The sequence below is a fragment of the Podarcis tiliguerta genome (assembly GCF_965153285.1).
Source record: "Podarcis tiliguerta genome assembly, chromosome: 1".
NCBI lineage: Eukaryota > Metazoa > Chordata > Lepidosauria > Squamata > Lacertidae > Podarcis > Podarcis tiliguerta.
In genome coordinates, this window is record NC_139534.1 from 102,439,701 (window position 1) to 102,463,194 (window position 23,494).

General features: G+C 47.6%; 1 protein-coding gene and 1 long non-coding RNA gene across 4 annotated transcripts; one reads left to right on the plus strand and one right to left on the minus strand.

Annotated features, from left to right (window-relative positions):
* Positions 1–2,458: 2,458 nt before the first annotated feature.
* Positions 2,459–11,521, minus strand: NKX2-1 (NK2 homeobox 1). 2 transcript variants are annotated; one of them, XM_083453292.1, is made up of 3 exons: positions 11,514–11,521; positions 6,046–6,413; positions 2,459–4,642 (listed from the first exon to the last, which is right to left on the minus strand). In XM_083453292.1, the coding sequence occupies exons 2-3, from the start codon at positions 6,401–6,403 to the stop codon at positions 3,942–3,944; spliced, it is 1,059 nt and encodes a 352-aa protein (XP_083309418.1). In that variant the 5' UTR covers positions 6,404–6,413; positions 11,514–11,521; the 3' UTR covers positions 2,459–3,941. The 2 variants fall into 2 exon arrangements, with proteins under 2 accessions (XP_083309418.1, XP_083309417.1); XM_083453291.1 differs by lacking the exon at positions 11,514–11,521 and adding an exon at positions 7,237–7,552.
* Positions 6,410–20,188, plus strand: LOC310683707. Of its 2 annotated transcripts, XR_014514501.1 has the most exons (4): positions 6,410–6,752; positions 7,798–8,878; positions 15,935–17,880; positions 18,291–20,188. It is a non-coding gene; the product is annotated as an uncharacterized lncRNA (long non-coding RNA). The 2 variants fall into 2 exon arrangements; XR_014514502.1 differs by lacking the exons at positions 15,935–17,880; positions 18,291–20,188 and adding an exon at positions 14,579–14,729.
* The last annotated feature ends 3,306 nt before the right edge of the window (positions 20,189–23,494 follow it).

A 23,494-nucleotide genomic window follows, 5' to 3' on the forward strand; every position in this document is an offset into this window, starting at 1 on the left:
CAGGCGAAGAGATGGGAACAAAATAGTCAGCCTCCATTAGATCCCATTGCCCGTTGTGGTTGTTGTTGTTAAAGTCCACAGGCCTCTCATCATTTTTTTTCATGTAGACAAGGATAGAACTTCCATGCACACCAAAAACTCGTTTTTCTCCTCCATCGTTCCACTTTTAATCACTTTCCTTCCCTTTTCTCCTCCCAGTCACTCAGCACAACAGGCAACACCAATCTTACAAGGCCAGGGTGATTCCCCACCCCCACCCCTGGTGTAATACAGATTTGCCCATTTTAGCCTGTGGACGCAGTATTAAGCACACTCATTTTAAAAACGAATTTCCCTGAAATCAAGAATGGTCCACTTCCAAATCAATCGCAGCTGGAACTTCGGCCCTAAACGAAATTATGCTTATTGTAGGGCTAGTCCAAATTCTCAAAATATGTTTGGAGGGAAATTTCGATTTAAAAAAATATTTTTAAAATAAACCAACAAACGAAACCATAAAGGCTTGCATCAGTTCAAACAAAAGTATGCGGGGGGGGGGGAGTCTTTTTCTATGATTAAACCTCAATGCTATTACGTCATTTCTTTAAAAAAAGAAAAAGCGAGAGAAAGAACTATAATTTTGCTAGAGCCGTTTTGTTTGCATTTCTGCTGACTGATATGTAAATACAGTTTGAATTGTGTTTGCTTGGACTCTAGAGGCCTATAAAGAGACGAATTCACCTTTTCTGTGGAACAAGCAAACAGACTTTAAACTAAGCCGACATCAGACAAAGTGGAAGCCAGTTTATTTAATCGAAACTAAATCTAGTCGCAGTAAGATAAGTCAGTGTACATAATCATCCATTACAGTCATTACTCCCACCACCAAATATGTGTTTATTAGCTCGTCCAGATAAACTCGATCCATTTATTTTCCCGAGGCTCTTCGGGACAAACACGTTTCCATGTTTTTTCTTCTAAGGCCTAACTTTAGGGCTGCGGAGGTGGGGGCGAGATGGGGAGGGCGAGACAAGAGACTACTAAAGTACCTTCAGGAATGCTGTTTTATAACCGCCTCCCTTCCCCTGTCAGTCTCAGTCAACAATTCATTTACTTCAGGAAAGAAAAAAGGAGAGAGAAAAAACAACTATAAAATTTTGAGATCCCTTAACACAAGAGAGTTGTGAATTGTGGACACGTTATTTAAATAAGTTTTTGTTTTTAATTCCAAGAGCTGAACTCTACTGGCTGTGTCTCCAAACCTAGAGATTTATTATTGGCGAGCTTCTCGCTGCTGATTTCCCTTTGCCAAGACCCTCAGCGCAGTTATTTGAAGCTTTTTCATTTAGGAAGGGGGAGAAAAAGAATCACAAAAAAGACACACTGGCGTTTGAAATGACAGCCTCGAGTGCTCCATTTTGGGCTCCGCGGATGCTAATTTTAGCGCAGAGGTATAAAAGGCGACTGGGGGTGGGGGATAGAGAAAGAGAGACCTGATTTAGAAAAGGGGGGAAAGGAACAGCTGGAAATGTTTCTACCGCACTTGACCAAAGTCTCTCACTTCCTCGCTCTCCCTCTGTAAACAAGAGGTCTACATTTTGCATATTGCACCGAATATTTAATATCTCTCTGCTGACACACGTGACGAAGAGTTGGAGACGCATAGATGTGCACATATCGTTATATCAAGAACCAAGCCTGGATCCCAGCCCCCAACCCCACCCTACCCTCGCCACCAGCCCTAGAGGGGAGCGGATTCTCTGCTTCGGCTGTGTAGCCGTTTCTTTTGCGCGGTGGTTGAAGCCCTTTCTGTCTGTACAATTCTCACCCCATTATTTTCACTTTTTTCTCTCTCTCTCTGGGTTCCTGCGCCCTTCACCCTTGCAGATATAAATATATTGGATATATCAAGCCAAGCTAGGATTACGTATCCGGCCAGGGCTCCTAAGCAGAGAATGATTAAACTCTTTTGCTGATCATTATCCAGAGATGCCCGTAGACCGGCTGTTTGCAGCGCGATCAGCCGAGAGCTTCACGTGGGCTCTGCCTCGCAGGCTGCTTTGGGTTTGGGTTTGTTCCTCCCCTGCCTACAACTCTCTGATGTCCGATGGGCAGAAAGCCGCTTTACTTAGATGTAAAGTATTTTCGTTTTGCTCTCCCGCCCCCTCCCTGGAAGCTCCTTTTCTGAGCGCCGCCTGTTTCTTGGCTCGTGACGTCGTGACTTCTTCTACCGGCTTAAAACAACGGGAAAGTTATACAACTGTTCTCAGTTCGCAGCCACCGACAAATCTACCTGGCCTGAATATTGTGCCCTCTCCCAATAAGTCGAACAAATGTTGAAAATCGGAAAGGGAGGGCGATATATATATATGCATATGCGTATACACACACACATATATATCTCAGACACCCCCCAATACACTTTGTGTGTGTGCGCGCGCACTTCAAGGTTAATTCAATTTACACGATACACCTCGTGCACAATAAACTATCGTTTTATTTTGATTATAAATAAGATGACTGTACTTTCCTTAAAATACAATTACATAGGAAACCTTTGTAGAAATGGTGTTTTTACAAGTTAATAAATCTGGACGCTCTTTACAAAGACTTGATATCCACCACCCCCCAACCCTGTTAGTACGCTCCTCGTTAGCTTCCTTTCCCTGCATTAACAGCATCTTAAAAGCACCCTTTTGGGATTTCGATTAGTGGGTCTGCAAATATTGTCTTTCCTCTGCGAATGACGCCACTTGGATTTCCTTGTCTCCGTGCCTTGCTACTTATCTCGGGCAGGACTCCCTGTCCTCGTATTCTCTAGTTAATAGGGAATATAATATACGAATCGATGCTATATCTGTATGTGCTGACCAGTTTCCCCGAAACGTGGACCCGATCGTCCTTCCTGGGCCGCTTTCCCCGCTGAATTCAACGGGCCTTGGGAAGGAAGCTTACACGGCGCAAATTCGGCTCCCGAATTGCATTTTTTTCTTTTTCTTTTTGGAGGTGAGAGGAAGGTTGGGGAAATAGCAAAGGGCAATAAGAAAGATAAGTGATCTTTATAATTTATTAGAAGCTCCTCAGGAAGTATATTTAAAGCCAAATATATCTACATAAGTTACAAGGGGCGGAGAGAGAGAAAGAAAGATAAACGTGCGCCAAATAATTTCACCGATCTGTGGACATCCATATATATTTTTTAAAAAGTGGGTTTTCCTATTTTATTTTATTTTTTAAAAGTTTTGATTTGTTTGGTAGATCGTTGCTTGATAATCAACAAAATAGTCAGGATACTAAAAACTATGGGTTTAGTCCAACGTTTTTGACAGCATTATACAGCTACAGGTTCACATCGAACATAAGGGGGAAGGGGAAGCTAAGCCGTGATAGCACCCGCGTTTCCATCCACCGTCTGGGCTGGAGGCCAGCGAAGGTTCTCCGTCTGTGAATTGTTTTTGAAGAGTGTGTGTTTGTGGGGGAGGAGGGGGGACGCTAAAGTTTTTGGGGGGCGGTGAGGGAGGGGAGAAAACACCCACCCTTCGCCCCGAGGGTGTTTTTTTGTTTTTCTTATCTGTACATACAAGCGTCCACTGGAGATCCACCTCACGCCGCGGGCACACGGTCCATCGTGGGTCTCAGGGGCCACCAAACTCCTCCAGGCAACGCTCGCGGGCCTTCAGCAACACGGCAGCCATTTCACAACTTAAGAAGTCTGCTTCTGGTCCTCTCGTCTGTCCCAAGGACACAACACCCCACCCCACAGTTCTGATATTTTCTTTTTAAAAACAAAAACAAAAGCAGAAAAAAGGAGAAGAAGGGAAGAAGTCAAAGGAGGAGGAGGAGGGTGCGTGTATTTGTGTGTGTTTCTGTGTGCGTGTGTGTGTGTGCGTGTGAAAAAGAAAAGGAAGGGGTCAGCCCGTCGGACAAGGACGAGGTGGTGGGCCCCGTCGGGGCGGCCCCTTTCACCAGGTCCTCCCATATAGCAAGGTGGAGCAAGACATGGCCGTCCCATAGTCCGAGCTGGACGAGTTCAGGTGGGACAGAGCCGACACCTGGCTCTGGAGGGACGAGGGGCTGCTTCCCGCGTGCTGGCCCAAGTCTGGCGACTGGCCGGCGCTGCTGGCTTGGTGGCTCTGGTGCTGTCCCAGGCTGGCGCCGTTGGAGGCCACGGTGATGGCGGTGGCCGCAGCCTGCTGCTGGTGGTGGCCCTGGAGCGCCGCCGCGGCCGTGGGCGTGTTGGAGCCCGCCTGACAGGGCTTGCCGTCCTTGACCAGGACCGGGACGGCCACCCGTCGGGGCGAGTGCTGCTGTTGCTGCTGCTGCTGCTGGCAAGAGGCGCCGTCCTGCTGCATCTGTTGCTGCGCCGCCTTGTCCTTGGCCTGCCGCTTCATCTTGTAGCGGTGGTTCTGGAACCAGATCTTGACCTGCGTGGGCGTCAGGTGGATCATGCTGGCCAGGTGCTCCCGCTCGGGCGCCGACAGGTACTTCTGCTGCTTGAAGCGCCTCTCCAGCTCGTACACCTGCGCCTGCGAGAAGAGCACGCGGCGCTTCCGACGGGGCGTGCTCTGCAGCGGGGCCATGCTCTTGCTCACGTCGCCCAGCGAGCTCAGGCTGCCCATGCCGCCCATGTTCATCCCCGACGACGGGCCCATGAAGCGGGAGACTGTGGGAGGGAGGGAAGGAGGGAGGGAGAAACAGCGGGGGAAGGAGCGTTAATCAGCGGAACCAAGCGCAAAGCCTAGGAGGAGAGACTCCGGCAGACCCGCGGGTAGCGGGCTCGGCCCGCGCGCCGGGAGGCCGAATCCGGTTATCGGGATCAAGATCCACAAAGGGGGGGAAAAGGCCATGGTTGACACGTCCCTAGACATGATAATAATAACAACAACAACAACCATAATAAATGCTAAACAATAACATCTGGTCAAATCCCCACAACACTAACACCAGTTTACATTGATACCGGTGAAAATGTCAACGCGCAAGATGCTGAAAAATCAGCAGAAATCCGTTTCTAAATCGGATTTGAAACGGATAATGTATCTGGTGGCTTTGTAGAGTACGTTCTCCACCCTGTAACCCGCCCCCCCGGCCTAAAACAAGAACAAAAAAATATTCTCCTGGAGAAGTGGCTAGAAACGGCCAGCGAGGAGAATTCAAATTTAGGAAAGGGGACATTTTGCTGGGGTGTACATTCCAGCGTTTTCATGCGTATCTGTCTATCTACCTCACACATACATTCCTGCATACATTAAGAAAGGATAATCTAAGGATAATCTAAGAACCATATACTCCACTTTTGCAACGCTGTTTTACACCTTGTAATTTGTCAAAAAAATAATAACCTGTCAAAAAATAATAAACGTTACTTCCCTTCCCTTTTCACATCCTTTATGGGTTAACTAGTTCTTTCCGTTTATTAATTCCCTTAGATATAGTCCAGAGCCTGCCTTCGTACTTCTAAAGCAGATCCAATTCATTTCGCACCTGTTCAATTTTTATTCACACTTTAAAGGGCCACTGGACCCTCATCGTCTTCACGGACTCTCGCCTTAGGGTTTTATTTGAACAATTTGTTTGGCGTCCAAACATTTTATTATTTCCTATATCCAAGCGCGCTCCCTCACACGGTTTCTTTTCTTCTGGGCGCGCATTATTCTTTATTCGTAAGTCCCTTCCTTCCCTCCTGGTCTCAGCCACCCACATTTGTCCAATAAAACGCTTCTCCTCTCTTTGTGAATGCGCTTAGCCGCTGAGATTAATCATAAGGCGCAAGAGATGCCCCTGACTCCCCCCAGCCAAAGCCAGGAGCAGACCAGAGCCCAGGAGTCCAGGACAAGGTCAGAAACCGGTTGCAATTTTTGTCGTTATTATTATTAATACACAAAAATTGGGGGAGTGGGCGGGGGGAGCAACATCCAGACCAGCTTCATGCCCAATGCTCCCCCTCGCGCGCACCTCCGCTCTAACTGCTGCCCCACACTCCCCCGTCTGCCTGGGACCGCGCGACCGCGCCACGGGGAAAGGTGGAGAGAGAAGGAGAAGGGGGGGAAAGCTCCGAGCACTTACTTGTGGAGAAGCGGGGGTCCGGATTCGCCCCGTACCAGCCGGTGGCGGAAGCGCTGTTCCTCATGGTGTCCTGGTAAGGTGGAAGGTCTCCCATGTTGCCATTGCAGTAGCCCCCCATGGCGGTGTGCGAGAGCTGAGGGACCCCGGCGGCTGTCATGTGGTAGGCAGCGGTGACCGTCCCGTTGTGGCCCATGGGGTGCTGCTGCATGGCCGGCTGCGCCACCTGCGACTGCCTGTAAGCTGCCAGAGGAGCGCCCAAGTTACTCCCCTCCATGGCCACTTTCTTGTAGCTTTCCTCCAAGGGGCTCAAGATGTCAGACACTGAGAAAGGAGTCGTATGCTTTGGGCTCATCGACATGATTCGGCGGCTGGGGGGAGAGGAGGGAAAAAAAGGGAAAGGGGAGGCAAAACTCTCTCTCTCACTCTCTCTCTCTCTCACTCACTCTCTCTCCTTTTTTTTTTTTTTTTTTTTTTGCCAAATATTCTGGTGTGTTGCCTCCACGCCGATCTTGTTGGATGAACACGTAACCGAGTGGACCAAGTCCGCCTTAATTGGATTGAGTGGAGGCTCAGAGCTGCCTTTCGTTTGTTTTAGCCAGACGCCAGGTTTTAGGCTGCCACCAGAGGCGGGGCATAGGCACTAAAGCAACAAGACAATAGAACCCCACATCTTGCCCGAGATAATTAGCGTACATGCTGATGACAAGGTAAACACCTTTTAAGTTTTTCCCCCCTCCTTTACTTCTCAGGCTTTCCCACCCGAACCACCTGCCCACTCAGCCTTTATTTTTTATTATTTTTAATATATATATATATAATTTGTATATATCATAAGCCTTAAAAAAATTAAAAATGCAACGGTTGAAAGGGAAAGTCCTGCCTTCTCCCCTCCCCCGAATCAATCGGTTTATGGATTTATTGTTCGGGAGGGGTGTGAATCGAACCCTAAGGCTGGAGATGGGGCTCTAAAGAGGTTCCAATATGGAGAAAGGAGGATTGGGAGAGGCGCGCTGGGGGGGGGGGGAGCTTTATTCCTTCCCCCGCCCCGCCCGTGGGCGAGTTTCACAAAAAGGAAGCCCGTTCGGATCCTAAGCCCTCTTTACCCACTACCACCCAACTACCCACCCACCGCCCCACACGCTCCCCCCATTCACCCCCCACACCTCCTCCTCTTCCTCCTCCTCCTCCTACCTCAGTCTGAACGAGGAAGGTCAGGACTGAAGGACTGGATTTAGCCACCACCAAGCACCACCATCACCCGCCCCCGCCTCCCTTTCGTAAGCACCCGAGGAAGAAAAGAACAGTCTCTGTGTGAAATAGCACCGGGATGGAGCGTTCCTACATCGCCAAGTTGGCAGGAATCCGCTCTCTGGCCAGACATTGGACGGAGCCTCGAGAGAGGCGCGGAGGGTTGTCTAGAGCAAACTACTTGTGCCTTATCAGCGCTGCTTAGGAGGCATAAGCTATAGAGCCTATAGGAAGCTTATCTGTCCGAGGCTCCGAGCGCATCCCCTCCCCGCCCGCGCCGCCCGCGCCTCGCCAAATATATGTTCTCTGTACATGCAATCATCTGATCGTTTTGTCTAGCTCGTTACTCCGCAGGCAGATGGAAGCTGGAACTTTGGGGTGGGGGTGGGGGATGTTGCGCGGGGTGGGTGGGGGGATAGAAATGTGTGTAAAGCAATTGTATAAGGATGATGGGCTGCTGGAAAACACATTAAAGCTAAGAGCCCGTTTGTTATTTTCCAATAGGAACCGTGTCACGCACTCCTCCGGGCCACGTCTAAAGCTTAAAAGCAGCTTCTCGGGTTATTTATGAATCAGAGGCGCCAGGGATGGAAAAGACCTGTTAGGTCATCACCCTGCCAGTGGAGAATTGTGTCTTTCATTTCCTAATATTCCGCTCAGCCTAATTGCGGCCACCTCGGTGTCAAGAGAAATCGAGAGCTGCCTGGGGGACGGAGGCTTGAAGGCGGCTCCACCACGATCCACAAGCCGGTTAAGGCGCGCTGCTGCTGGGGGGGAGGGGGAAGGGAGCCTCGAGGGGCACGATCCCACGCCCCGCTCAAGCGGGTGGAGGATTTCCCCGGTTGATTTTAATGGGCATGCGTGGGTGTGTCAGATCTGCCTCTTCAGAATGGCTCCGTTCCAAAGAGGTCTGCTTAGGCGGCTCGTGGATCCAGGGGCGCGCGCCTTTGCTCCAAGCGATATTTAACACGCGCAAGTTCCGCAGGGAAGGGAGGGAAGAATCCCATCGTTAGAAGGGAAGGCGAAAGGCGGTGGGCGGGCAAAGAAGAAAAGGAAAATAACGCGAAGTAGGGAGGGGAAACTCAGCCCCTTCCTCACCCAGGCCTAGAGCGTTGGCACCTAATTTAATAAAGCGATTCTTTCAAGCTGAAGGAAATAGCACGGCAAGGGAGGGGGGCAATTAACCTGGTAGGATTTTTGTTTTTTGTTTTAAATAATAATAATAATAATAAGAGAGTCTCAAATAACAGTTAGGTCCTAACAGTTAAGTAATTGCCCCTGGTAAATATGTTGGCGTCTCTCGGCTGGGGTTGTGCTTTTAAAACAAATAAATAAATAAAGGCGAAAGTGCACTTGCAGCTACCCGGGAATAACTAAATATCTTTGTCTAAAGTGGCGGCGTAAATGGCCAGTCGCTTTGTCACTGGCTCGATATTAGTGCCTAAGGATCATTTCCCTTCAATTGGGAGCCTCTCGTTGAGGAGGCAAGAAAGCGCTTAGGAGAAAAGTAGGTGCCCACAGAGGAGACTTCACAGCCTTCAAGTCGAAGCCTGCGCGGTGATTATACTTTGCCGCTCGGCAAGAGGTGAGCTTCTCCACGCCAATATAATTGCAGCAACTCCCCCCCCCCCCCATCAGCCCCTCCGTTTCCCCCTCGACTTCTCCGGCGCCAAGTTACAGATAGCCGCCGCCTTAACGCTGCAGTCCCAAGCGCGCTCGGAAGTCGATGCCGTGGAAATGAATGGGACGGACCCACACCCCACGTTGAGGTGTATAGGGCCAGGGATGCTTTAGGCTAAGATCTGACGCGGCGCTTACGGTGGAAACAACTTTCACGTGTGTCAACCGGGTACAAGTAACGCACCGCCCTAAATAGATTTCCTGGGAGGAAACCAAAGGAAACTTCGTTCCCAAGAAGTTTTCTTCGCATCGGAGAGAGTATCTGTTTTTGGGTTCCGGGGAGTTTCTGGATTCGTGAAGAAAAGGGGAAACTTTAAAACTTAGAAATCTGGGCACTTCTGAGCCCTGTTTTGACGCAAATGCTGGGAAGGGGAAAGGGGGCCGTTCTGCTCGCCTCTGAGTTAATGCGCCATTTCTTTCTTTGCTTTTTGGGGGAAATCTATTCACCGAAGTGATTAAAATAACATAGTTACTGGGGAATCGAAAGTTATCTTTCCCTTCCCAAATGTATTTTTTTAGAAGTGATTGGTGATTTCATGACTGTTCGGCTAATAATTATAAGGAGAATGCAAAACACATAGTAACACCAAAACTAGTTAGAAGGTCACAAAACAGTATGCTAAAATACTGAGGGGTGAATTTCAATATCTGCTACGGTCATAAATTCAAGCTGTAGTACAAAGACTTTATAATATTTGGTTGTACTAATGACTCTTTTGATTTCTTGAAAATATCTCATCTCAACTTTTTAATAAATACGTTATATAGATACAGGATAAAGGCTTTTAGATTCCGCCCTCCTTTTCCTACTTTTATATACTCAATAACTTGATCATTTTAAGGAACTGAACTCAGTTCACTCTACTCATCCAAATTGTTTACCATTTTATATATATTAAAAAATGTCTAGCAGCAGCTCAAACCATTAGGATTGTTCAGTAAACATTTTAGGGTGCATTAGAGACAGAGGATACGCACACGCACATACGATGTACTCACGCACAAATACACATTACTAGAAAATATGGATCTCGAAGGCTTCCTTACAATTAAACGAATCTGCCAACGTGTACTGCAAGGTAGTTCCTTCTTGAGCAGGAGAAGATGCGTCTGTTGTTTTGTGATATATACAACCTGCATGCACTGATATTATTTGTTTTCTCGTTTATTTCTTGTAAGGAGTGTGGATTTCATCATCTTCTAAAGCCCACGCCCGCTCGACTCCAATATTTTCTTGGGAGTGTCTCTTGGGGTGGAAAGGTGGATATTTCGTATGTGCTCCCCTTTAGGTGTGCGCTCTTAAGTTTTTTTTTTTTTTTTTTTTAATGTGACCATCTTCTTGATGAGGAAAAGGGAATACCTGTCCACGGTGGGACTTGGCTATTCCAGATAGGGATGGTTTGATCATTCTATCTTCACGTGAGTGTCATGCGGGAATTTTGTCATAGAATTAAATGGGAATTTTGCAATGGAACTAAACAGGAGGTGGATCGCCCCCTGAGGGAAGATTTTCAATGATACACCCTGAGCCCCAAACCAGTTGAGCCGAGGCTTTGAACCGAGGCCGATTTACGGGGCCCCGTTATATTTCCACCCCGTTCCTGAGCAGCTTTACTTGGTATTGGAAGTAGTTTCCCTTGAAAAAAAAACAAAACTGACCTCCAGCATCAGGGAACTTTGATTTTGCACCATGGAACATTTCCGCAGATCGATTCGTTACAATGCCCATAATAAGGTGGACCGACTCCTTAGCAATTTCGTGGACTCGGATTGGACTACTCTGGAGTAAACGGGTGGCACTAACCTTTACTCCAGAGTAGCCCTGGTAAAATTTATTTGACCTGTGGGGATTGAGCGGAGAGCGGCTTGTTCTTAATTTTAATTCGGATTTGGAAAGCCGGGCGTGTCTTCATAGCCTGCCTCTTAAACCGAATTAAGTTCCGCTAAAGTGAATCGGGTTTACTTCCCGAAGTACCAGGCGCTGTCAGAGGCAAGCCCTTTCACGCTCCTCCGGATCGGCTATCTGCTTTCCCACAGCTAATCAATCCAATTTAATCTCTCCTCCTCGAGGAGGAGGAAAGTTTCCTTTGGAAATCTCCCTTTCCAGCTAAATTTGGAGGGAGCCTGTCTTTGCACAAACCACTGACGCCTTCCTTCTCGGTGCTCACTGCTACTAGCCTAATCACACCGTATCCTTTCACCTGGCTGAATTAGCACCAATCAGTCAATAAAAAGAAGAAGCGGAATGCAAAAGTAAAGAGAAAGGAGGAGAAAAATGCAATGCCTTTGGCCTGCTTAAAGGATTTCCCCCTCGGCCCATGCCCGAGTCACTGTCTCCCAAACCTCCTCCCCCCCCCCCCACTCCCGGTGTCTGCGAAATGCTTTTGATTTACTGTCCGACGGCTTCAATAGTTTGACCCCACAGAATCCGACTGATAACTCTCCACGTTGGGTGGAAAGGGGGCGGGTGGGGAGGAGAAGAGGGGACGACTTCCTTACTCAAACGGTGCCAACCTCAACGCGGACGGCGCCCCCCGAACCTGCAGCGTCTTCCAGGCTCCTCCACACCAGATGGCGGGGACTCAGAGGAGTCGTTTCTCGAAAGGAGCTCACCGGGGCTCTCCGGAGAAAGCTCACCTCCCACCTCCCGCCCCCCCCCCCCAGGCTCCCCTTGCCGCCCTTCAGTGTAGCTGCCAAGCGCTTTCCAAGTGAATGGAGAAAACTGGCCATTAAAAGCGGGGGCGGAGAGGGGCTGCTTGAAATGGGCAAGCTCTGACTAAATTGTAAATTGTGGATTCTACTGACAAGGCCGTTTGGGGGCTGCCGCGTGAAGGACCCCCTGAAGGAAGGAGCCACAATGACCGGGGGGGAGTGGATGAGAAAGTGGTATTTCTACAAAGGTTTGGGAGGAATGGAGGCGCTTCTCTGTGCTAGGAAGGAAGGAAGGAAGATAAATAAAGAGAGAAAAGCCTTAATAAAACAAGGTATCTCTTAGAAGTCGCAACGCAGTAGGTTGGCTTTAATTTTTTCCCCGGCCGCACCCGAAATAGAAACAGGACCAAGGTCTTGCTGTTCAGCAGGCCTCAATGAGGCGCTTAATTCAGACCCCCGACAGATGATTTCTTGGCTAGAGGTCAACCCCTCCTTAGGAAACTTTCCTTCCAAAGTGAGTGTGCTTAAGATGGCGTTCTTCGCTGTGAATGCTAGAGACGCTCTTGCTTAAATTAAGCACCCGCTTAGGCACTTAATGAATAACGCCCTTAAACCAGAGTGGTCTCGCCTAACGTCTTCCCAAGACATTTATTTCCTTTCAGCTGGGAGGGTTCAGGAACACTTTATCAATTCTCCCCGATTGTGCAGAGGCTGGATTTCAAGAAGCGCCCCCCCCCCCGCGCCCCCTCCGCCTTTCCAACAGGTTTCTTCACAAAGCAAGCCAACCTTGTTGGACTTCGGCTGAGGAGCAGCCACCACGTTTAAACACACGGAGGTTGGACTTCACCCATCCCTTCAGGCTCCCCCCCCCCCAAGGGTTCTCTGTTTCATGGGAGCAAACAGTTTAGGGTGGATGTCAGTCTCATATGATTCCTAGACTCTGGACAATCTGAAGCCGGCCTTCATCTTTTGATGCTGAACTCTGTGTGTTTCCAGACGTCGCTCCAAAACGACCCAAGACTGCCTTCAGGGAACCTGCTGCTCAGTCTGCTGAATGGGGGCCTAGGCTTCTGCCCGGAAGTTCTGCGCTGACAGTTCCCTGAGCGCCACTGAAACAGGGAGAACGAATTCCGATTCTGAGCTCTTTTTAGAACCACTCGTTCAAATAAATGGGCTGGGGAAGCGGGTTTAAGTGGAAGAGTCCTGACCAAATTGCAAACTGAGGATTCTATTGAGGCTGCAGTCTTAACGACCGCTGGCGGGAGTAGCCACAATGGACTGAGCCGGACTTATTGTGGAATGAGTGCCACCCTCACTTTCCCAAAAGATCTGTGGCTTAGCATTGATTTTGGAAGAAGCGGGCTTTGTTTGACCTCAACTGATAGTCTCTTCCACTGAAAATCCATGTGATTGCTTCCACATACGTTTATAGGGGGTCTTGGTCTTCCCCCTATTATATTAAGGTTTCGATGTGATTTGCCTCATTCGAGGTACCTGGAACCGGAAGTGGAGAAAGAGTTTCTCTAGTTCTCATACGCTTCTCTGGTGCAGTGGCGTACTTTGGCAAATTTAGACTCTGCTCTTTAATGGTGTTGTTTTATTATCTCGATGGTTAAGTTAACGGCAATTACTTCACTTAATGGTATTATCGCTACCCGCTATTTTTATGGGTACAACTTCACTTGCTTCAAAATGTGGTAAACGGATTGTGAGTTTGGGGAGCGAGGGTCTTCCTGCTTGTTCGCTTATTCTATCGAGTGGGTTTTTGCCTGGTCCAGTTTTGCCCTAAATCTGCCACTGCTCCGGTTGTGAAATCCACATACCTGATACCCTTGTACTCAAGTAGAGATTCTGAGCTTGTACTCCATGAGTAAACTTTTCAGAGAAAAAATGAGGTTGGAACTCCTCACTTCTGGAATCTGGGACAGTCCCAATAAAGCAATGGGCTGCATTTGAGAGAATTAAAGTCGGAATCAAGGCTGCAAGCACCATTAACATTCCACTTCAAAACGCCTTAGTGGAAAATATGTCCGCATTGAACGGAAGACTATAGGAAGAAGAACCCTGATGACTCATATCCAAGGTCTATCTTGTCCAGCATCGTGTTCTCATGGTACCCTATGAGAAGCTCACAAAGAAGGACGTGAGTGCAATAGCAGCTGTTCCCCAGCAGCTAACACTCTGAGGCATCTCACCTTGGATACTGGAGGTGGTGCACAGCTATCATGATGGGACCTCTTCCTTCTAAGTAATCTTTTAAAGATTGCAATGTCATTCAGGTTACTGTGGCAAGAACTTTCAAACGCACCTGCGTCCTGCTCCTATGGCATCTCGTATTAATTCATCAGGACTGTCATCGTGGGCCAATAGGCTTGTCCTGTTTAGATTGTTCGTCTTTGGATATAAGCAACCTAAGTAACCTGGAGCTGCATGTTATGTTGAAACCAAAAGGGTGGTCTGAGCTTTCTGAAGGCCATGAAAGACACATTCAGCAGGCTCTTCTTATTGTGTTCTCATACATCTAATTAATACATAGTTAACGCTCCAGAAAGCAGCATGCTTCTGTATCTCTCTCTGCTAGTTCTCAGTTTGGGCTGAAGTAACACAGCCCAGGAACAGGTGTATCACCTCACCTGTTTATGCGAACTTCAGCTCAGAGCGTCTCTATACCCATACCACTGCTTCACCCATCCAACGAAATAGGCTGCTGCTGCCTGCAGTAGCTCGTTTCATGGCTAAAGAATCAGGCAATACCAAAGCCAGAAAATGAAGAGAAAAGAAAAGGGAGAGGGAGAGAAATGGGGAGAGTTTTTAAAGCATAAAAATGCATTATAGACAAGCTTGTTCTGGATCCCGGAAGGATGTAGTTCATTGCGAAAAATTATATTTATTTATTCCAGCGAATAATAAAGCAGAGATATTAATTTTGGCCTCCACCTTCCTACACCCACAGTGCTATACCAAGGGCAGTTCCTGCATTTTACGAAATGGGCTGCAGTCCGCAGAAGCTTCAGTCTCAATGCACCTGTTGGATGCCAGAAGAAGGCTTTAAAAAGAAGAAAGGAAAAAGATGGCGGGGAGGCTACTCCGTAAGAATGAAGGCACAACTAAGTCCGCCTTGAAGCTCTTGGGGGTGGTGAACGCTCCAGCCGGCGAAGCAGGATGCTCTATGGTCAGTATAACTCTCCCCCACATTTGCGTTCAAAATAAGTCACTTTATTATTTCATTATTATTATTATTATTTATTAAATTTCTATACCGCCCTCCACCCGAGTATCACAGGGCGCTTTACAATGCAAAAAACACAAAAATGCATACCATAGTAACAAACAAAAACAATACCCCCCCCCACAGCAATTTAAAAGATCATAGATGGTTTAATTAGCCAAAGGCCTGGGAGAAGAGAAATGTTTTCGCCTGGAGTCTAAAGTAGGACCTTTTCGGAAAGTTAACAGCTAAAACTCTCCCGGCAAGATAGTGAAATCTTCAGCGCGCACGCACACACGAACAAAACACCGCTTTTCCTTGTCTGTCAGTCCTAGATATGACTACATTCCTGAGGCACCAAAGAGAAAACAATCGAAGGAAGCAGAGAAGAGGCTGAGGTGCTGCTTGCTGCCGCGCAGCAGAAGGTTGGCCAAGAGCTCTCTCGGGCTAGGGACCTGCCCAGAAAGATTGAGGAAGAGCCGTGGTTCAGTGATGGGGCACATGAGCTGCATTCCAGGTCCCAGGTCCCCAGCATCTCCACATTCGGCTGGGACAGTCTCCTGTCACCTCCAGATGAGCTAGATGAGCCCATGGTCTGACTCTGCATGCGGGGGATAGTTGGGTTGTCCTTGTTTTTATTTTTGTTGTGTATTTTGTGTTTTTATGTTGTGAACCGCCCTGAGATCTGTGGGTTTAGGGCCGTGTACAAATTGGGACGCGGTGGCGCTGTGGGTTAAACCACTGAGCCTAGGACTTGCCGATCAGAAGGTCGGAGGTTAGAATCCGGCGAAGGGGTGAGCTCCCTTTGCTCCGTCCCTGCTCCTGCCAACCTAACAGTTCAAAAGCACGTCAAAGTGCAAGTAGATAAATAGGTACCGCTCTGGCAGGAAGGTAAATGGTGTTTCCATGCACTGCTCTGGTTCGCCAGAAGCAGCTTAGTCATGCTGGCCACGTGACCAGGAAGCTGTAGGCCGGCTCCCTTGGCCAATAAAGCGAGATGAGCGCTGTAACCCCAGAGTCGGTCACGACTGGACCTAATGGTCAGGGGTCCCTTTACTTTTACCTTTACAAATTTAATAAATAATAATAATAATTTTCCAGGGTCTCTCAGGAAACATGCGCTTCCAGCAAGCACTGTCTCCTTGAGCAAAAGTCAGCCAGCAAAACAAAGCAAGAAAAACCCAACAGGACCACAGGGAAACAGCCTTTTTCTGCAGAATACCACCAACTACTTAACAGAGCCAGCACGGTGTAGTGGTTATAATGCCAGACTAGGCCCTGGGAAACCTGGGTTCAAATTTCCCCACTCGACGGTGAAATTCACAGGATGACCATGGACCAGTCACTGCCTCTGAGCCTAACCAACATCATAGGGTTGTTGTAGGGATCAAATGAGGAGTAGGAGAACCATGGACACAACTTTGAGCTCGGAGAAAAATGTGAGCTATAAATGCAATAAATACACTATATGGCATTGAAGTCAGTGGCTGCTTCCCCGGGGTGAACAGTCAAAATGTGGTTGTGAACACTTTCCTTGGGAATGGGTCTAACTGGGTTTATGGGCTGTAGTTCTAAAGATAGCTAAGTCTCATTGGTCAGATTTTAATACTGGGTTCCTGTTTCGTTTAGGGGCTGGTTCACACATACATTGCACATCCACGTGATTTCTCTGTACGTGATACCGGAGACGAATACAGCCTCCTCATGCTGCTGCAAAAAAGAGAATGGAACCGAATATGGAACCGAAAGGGTTAATATAGATGTATATTATCCGTTTCTATGAAATAAAGCCCACTTCACCAGATGCGTGGGGCACATACGTACATATGCAGGGCTAGAGAGGAAATAATTCAGTGGAAATAATTCATGCAAGAGGTAGAGAGGTCTGTTAGGTCTCTATGCAAAGCTCAAACGAATACAAGGTGAGCGACTCTTCCCCGCTGCAGTTCATTAACTGTAGCTGCGCACTTACTGGGGAGCGCAATGTGTGACCCCACACTCGCTCCACTGACAGCCATTGCTCCAGGTCAGATGACCTGCCACCTGCGCTCTAGTGATGAAGCAGTAACATCGGGGCGTCAGTTGCAGTCAATAAGTTATGGGGCGCCATACGTGTGAAGGAGACCATGACACAGTGACCAGTGAAGGAGACCATGACACTGAGGCACAGTGCGGTCCCCGTGCTCCAGTTGCCTTCTTGGCATCGCCTTCTCCTTCGGAAAGTAGGTGACTAGCGTTGCCCCTGGACGACTCGCGGGCAAGTGCCCAGCAGGCAGGGCTTTCAAAGGACTACGAGCTCAAGTCCTTCAGGCTCGGAGGCCCTTATCTTATTCCTTCCATCCACCCTTTCTTCCCGACCCACACCTGACGAGCGCCACCATGGCTTCACGTTGCATCTCCACCCCATCCCGTGGAACTTTATCCGGGAAGTATGCAGCAACTCAGTGGCGAAGTGGGAAAAGCACTCTGCACATGGCCAGTCACTTTGGCAACATTTCATATCGCTCGGAGTAGGGACTCTTTCAAAGTAAGTTTGTTGAGTGAGCTCTGGGCACAAATTGATCGAAGGAACAATGGGGCGCAGTTCTTTACAGCTAGTCCGTCACTTCTTTGGTTTCCAACTGCTTTGCCTGCTCACCAGCCCCTCAGCTACTCTGTGTCCCTTTCCTGCTCCAGATATATCTATAGCTACCCTACCCTTCCTCTATGGCCCATTCCTGCCATTCTTTCCTACCTGGCAGTCTACAGAGAGGCAGGCTTAAGAAGGAGCTGCAAAGGTGTGTCTGGCGCTTGTGCCACCAGATAACAATATTTATTGCCCCTTTCCAGTCTTCTGTGATCTCATTTTCGCCTCAGATATACTAGATCTTTGTCTCAAACACAGAAGATCCCAATGGTCCTCTTTTAAAGCGGCGGGTTTGGATTGGATCCTGTTATCTCCAGTTCCTTTTCCCTCTTCCTGCAAACTTAAGCGCGCTTTACAATATGCAAAGCACCGATTTCTTCTTCAGTGTATCAGTTTATCATTCGGCTGTCGGATTTTTGTTGTTTAGTCGTTTAGTCGTGTCCGACTCTTCGTGACCCCATGGACCAGAGCACGCCAGGCACTTCTGTCTTCCACTGCCTCCCGCAGTTTAGTCAAACTCGTGCTGGTAACTTCGAGAACACTGTCCAACCATCTCGTCCTCTGTCGTCCCCTTCTCCTTGTGCCCTCCATCTGTCCCAACATCAGGGTCTTTTCCAGGGAGTCTTCTCTTCTTATGAGGTGGCCAAAGTATTGGAGCCTCAGCTTCAGGATCTGTCCTTCCAGTGAGCACTCAGGGCTGATTTCCTTAAGAATGGAGAGGTTTGATCTTCTTGCAGTCCATGGGACTCCCAAGAGTCTCCTCCAACACCATAATTCAAAAGCATAAATTCTTCGGCGATCAGCCTTCTTTATGGCTGTCGGATTACACAGAAGCAAACTGGAGAAGGGGAGGCCTTTCTGCTACTTCTGCCCAATGCCTATTTCAGACAGAAGAATAGCAAGGCTCCTGCCTAAGTTGCCGACGATCTTTCCCCCTAAATGGCTCCAGCGCATTTGGAACACAGCTAGACTTAGGCTACCGACGGTAACTGGATGCATATTCCAGACAAACCAGTCTGTGGAGAACCTGTGATCCTCCGGATACGGCTGGACTCCAGCACCCATCGTCCCTAACCAGCATGGTGAGGGATAATGGCGCTGTAGCCCAGCAACATTTGGAGAACCACAGGTTCCCCACCCCTGGAAGTGACTGTTCCAGCTTACTGTGGGCGAGCGTTCCGCAGACAACAGTGCGTGGTTTTTAAGAACCTGCTACTAGTTTATTTCGCAGTTTATACCCACCTCCTCGATTAATCTACAGCAGGCTTAAAATAAAATACAATATTCCTCCGCTACCTTCTGTGTAGGTGTTGGCATCTATTCAGTATGTGTTGGGTGTGTAGGCAGGCTGAATTAAATCTGAAAGCCCCAGATAATCTGCAGACTACGACCACTTTCCAGCAGCTCCACAGGACTGTAAGACTCAGCACCTTGAAATTAGTCACCCTAATAGCCTAGTAAATACTATGAGACTAAGGGGTTGGTGCTCAGAAGATTCCATTAAAAGAGGTAGTTGTAGGATGGGTGTGTGTGACTCAGTTTTTACCTCGATTTAAATGTCATGGTTCCTCCTCTTCTCCCAACTTGGAGAATTGTCCTGTAGTGAATCTGCAGCACACTCTTAGTTTAAGACGATCAATCCCTGAGTTCATGGACTGGGAACCAACTTGACAGGACTGACGTCTTAGCAAGGAAGGTCTAAATCTTTCTGCAGCTACGCTCTCTCCAGGAAACCCGCCTTCCTAATACGAAAATTATTCTACTGGCCTAATTTAGAGGGTTGTGATCAGGTTTCCTGGGATAATGTAGCCGTTTCCAGAGAGGTAGTTATTTTAGATTGTTTCAACAAAAAACAAGGAGTCTTGTGACACCTCAAAGACGAACACATTTCCCTACTTAAAATTTATCTGCTACATTTCCATCTCAGCTTTCCTCCAAGGAGTCTAAGGCGGCATACATGGTTCTCCTCCACCTGTTTATCCTCACAACAGCCCTGTGAGGTAGGTTAGGTTGAGGGACGGTGACTAGCTTAAGGTCACCCAATTAGCTTCACCTCTGAGTGGACATCTGAACCGTGGTCTCCCAGGTCCTCGTCTGACACTCTAACCATTACACTGCATTGGCTTTTGTATACTGTACATGCGATCCTCAGTTCTCAAGTGCGTGGGTGTAAAAGGGGCAGGGCGAGTAAATGGCAATAGGATACCAAAGTAGCCTGTGATAATTCAGAGGGTATGTAAGCATGCTTCTAAGTTCTCGTTGAATTGCATCCCTTTGGTTTTTAACTCCAACCTTTCGCATTTCTTTCCTCCCCACCCACGTATGTGCTTGTGACAACTGAAGATCACACTCCACGTGTGGGCAGTTTCTAACGCAGTGTTTCCCAAACTTGGGTCGCCAACCCAGTTGGACTATAACTCCCATCATCCCTGATCACTGGTCCTGCTAGCTAGGGATGATGGGAGTTGTGGTCCAACAACGGCTGGAGACCCTCTAAACCCCAAACACCGCGCCTCGGCCCCCCCCCCCCGGCGTTCTCTGCCCACCTATATCAGAAACCAACAGTTTCAAGGCTACGTGTTAATTTCTCTTAGTTCTGTCTTTGCTTTGTGGAAACGAATGCGTCCCTCCTCGTCTGAAAACCCCAAACAGACAATCCAACATACAAACAAACCGCCTCCCGCATCAATTACCACGCAATTTGTTTAATCAAATAAATTATGGAATGATTTATGGAGGAATTTGGTTGTTCTTATTTATTCGTTTCTACCCACAACAGAAGCGTGATCCCTGCCTTGAAGGCGACGGAGGAGACGCAAGGACCCACCAGCTGCTCAGTTGCCTTGTCCGTTGGTCACTTGGAGTCACTCAGCAAAGGAGGGGGGGAATCCCTGTTAAATATATCGATGGCGTGTTCGGTCGATCCTGGGGAGTGGTGGTACCGGTAGTGGGAGGACGAGAAGCTGTGCTGTGGGTGTGTTGGGGTGTCAGTGTGCGCGTAATTCACTGATGGAGCAAAAACTATAAGTCCTAGTTCACTTTTACTTGCCCATGCGAAGCGTGACCCGTGGAACAAGAACCCAAGACATTTAGTGGAGGAGGGAAATCCTGCAATCTGCCACTGAGTCGTTAAACTCAGAAGACGCCTTTTCTATTTAAGTGGCATCGAGGCGCCCTGTGGGTAGCAAAGGTTATTGCTAACTCCGGGGACTCGCGCTTCTTCCTTAAGGCGCGTTCGCTTTGGCTTGAGGCGATCTGCAGTAGCCTCTACCGGGCGCTGCGAGAACCGCAAGCCGGGAGCGCCGGAGAGAAGCCGAGCGTCGATCCCCCTTCAATCAAAGAATAACTACGGAGCGGTCGCAGCTTCCGGCACCGCTTCTGGGTAACTGTCGTTGCTTTCGAACTCAGTTCCTTCAGTGCTACCGTGCCACTGCCCGCCTGACGCTTCTGGGCAGCTTTGATTTTTCCTTCCTGATCAATGCAGAACTTTTCCCTATGGCACACTTCGCTTAATTCAGCAGCAATTTAAATATTCGTAAAAGTCTGGTGCTTAAATTCGAAAATAAATAAAAGAAACGCGGGGTCTCGGGTCTCACACCTGCATGTGTCCTCTCCCGTGGATGTGGATATTCTTCTCGCTAATCCTACCTCCAGAGTTTCTTTCTCGTAAGGTTCAGTGGTAAGAGGTAAAAACTCTGCAGACTGTGCTTTTATAGATAGTATTACACAGGCAGGCAACCTCTGCCCACATTGCTTACTCCCTGCTAGGGCAAGATCACACTTCCCCTCTCCTTCTCCCAGTAGTTATTTCTCCCCTCTCCCTGAAAACCGTGTCTCTTCCTAGCCTCTTCCCAGGATCAATGGTAAATATGGACAAAGAATAAAGAATATGTATCCTGGTGAGAGTGGTTAGGAGCAAATTATCTGAGTGTGATGGCTGGTATATATGGAAGCACTGCCCTGCTTCAGCTCAGGGTCCAGGGTCAGAGGCGGTTTTAGGGTAGCTGCAGGGGACGACACAACAAAGCTGTAGGATGGAGTTGGAGAGGTGGTGGGCTGGCGAAATTTTAGCATTGCACAGGGTGCCACTGAAATTTGAGAGCCCCAATCCATCACTGCCCAGGTATTCCCACAGGTCTTTCGAAATCACCACCAGTGGGATTGATGCAGCCACTAAGACAATTTAATAGCTGTTAGGCCTCCAGAGATATTTACTTTCTAATACTTTCCTATACATAGCAGTGATGACCACCCAGTGGCAGCTTGATGAGGAAGATTCCTATGATGGTTTTGAAAGTATCCAGGCATGGCCTGTACCCTCTGATTTCCCCTCCAACAGTTTCCTGTCTCCTCTCCCCCAAGAAAAAACATTTTTTTTAAGAAAAGAAAATATCCAAGCATCTAAGGGAATTTTATTCTCTGAGGGTTTATCATGGCACCTTTCATTCTCCAGAACAGTTAAATACTTGTTGCACTGAGCAACCCCATGAATATCTAATTATTTTCCTTTTAAAAAAAATAACGAAAGGTTAAAAAGATACTGCTTGTCTCTTGTTTTCTTAAGTAAACTACATAAACCTCTGTCTTCAAAACCAACTAAAACTCTTGAGGCATCTTAAACACTAACAAATTTATTACAGCAGAAGTGTTTGTGGGCTCAAGGCCATTTCAACAGATGCAAGTCAAGGGGACTTGAGTCCATTAACGCTTGTACCGTAATGAATTTGTAGTTCTGAAGGTGCCACAGGGTTTTTAAAAAAATAAAACTATTTTTTTCCTCTGCAAGAGACTATTACATATACACTTCTGGAAATTTATATGACCAGGCTCAGTTGTCTCCTTCGTCATGTTGTCTGCTGTTCATGTGTTAGTGATGGCTTAGGTCTAGGCTTAAAATCACCAAGGTGTATAGTGTGTGCGTCCATGTGCATTTAGAACTGCATTCTAACAAATTCACATGCTTTCCTTCAATTCCATGTTATTCTCTTTTCATCCTACAAAAAACTCTTGGATGTCAAATCATTATTAATTTTATGGTTGTTGCTGCTGCTGCTATTTATTTATTTAATAAAAATTACACACCGCTTCATTGTAAAAAAAGAAATAAATCTCAAAGCAGTTTACTAAAGATAAAAAGAGTAGAGAAACTCACAACCATACTTTTAAAACATAGAAACTACAGCTGTCATCGCTGCTACCTCCAGAGGAGGTAAACACAGGAACATGGGAAGCTACCCTATATCAATATATCCCCATAGCTACAAACCTTGCCATAAGAAAGTAACTAAGAAAAAAAGTTTTAAAATAAAAGAAAAAAAGCCACCAAAATATAAGCAATAAAATGAATGTAACATTAATGAATGACTGATAAAATGATGAATGCACTTATAAAATAGAAGTGAACAGACAAATGAAAAATTTAAAACACTTCAGTGTTTTAAGTCTGCCATACACAGCAATAAAATTCAGAGTTGTATTATATAAACCATGTAAAACACATTTCTTCTTCTTCTTCTCTGGTGATCACTTGTGGCCAAGTAAGATTGTCTTCCATAAACACAGTTTTAACAGTGTTGAAGCAATGATTCTTTAACATCAACTTTGTTGGACTAGTCTAGTTGTTCGGATCAGTGGCGTAGCGTGGGGGGTGCAGGGGGTGCCGGCCACACCAGGCGCAACATCTGGGGTTAGGGTTAGGGGGCGCAAATCCACGGGTTAGGGGGCGCAAATTACTTGCCTTGCCTCGGGTGCTGACAACCCACTCTATGCCACTGGTTCAGATGCCTGATTATTGTCTTCCATAGCAACTACAGTGGTACCTCTGGTTACGTACTTAATTCGTTCTGGAGGTCCTTTCTTAACCTGAAACTGTTCTTAACCTGAGGTACCACTTTAGCTAATGGGGCCTCCTGCTGCCACCACTGCGCGATTTCTGTTCTCATCCTGAAGCAAAGTTCTTAACCCAAGGTACTATTTCTGGGTTAGTGGAGCCTGTAAGCTGAAGCATCTGTAACCCGAGGTACCACTGTACTCTA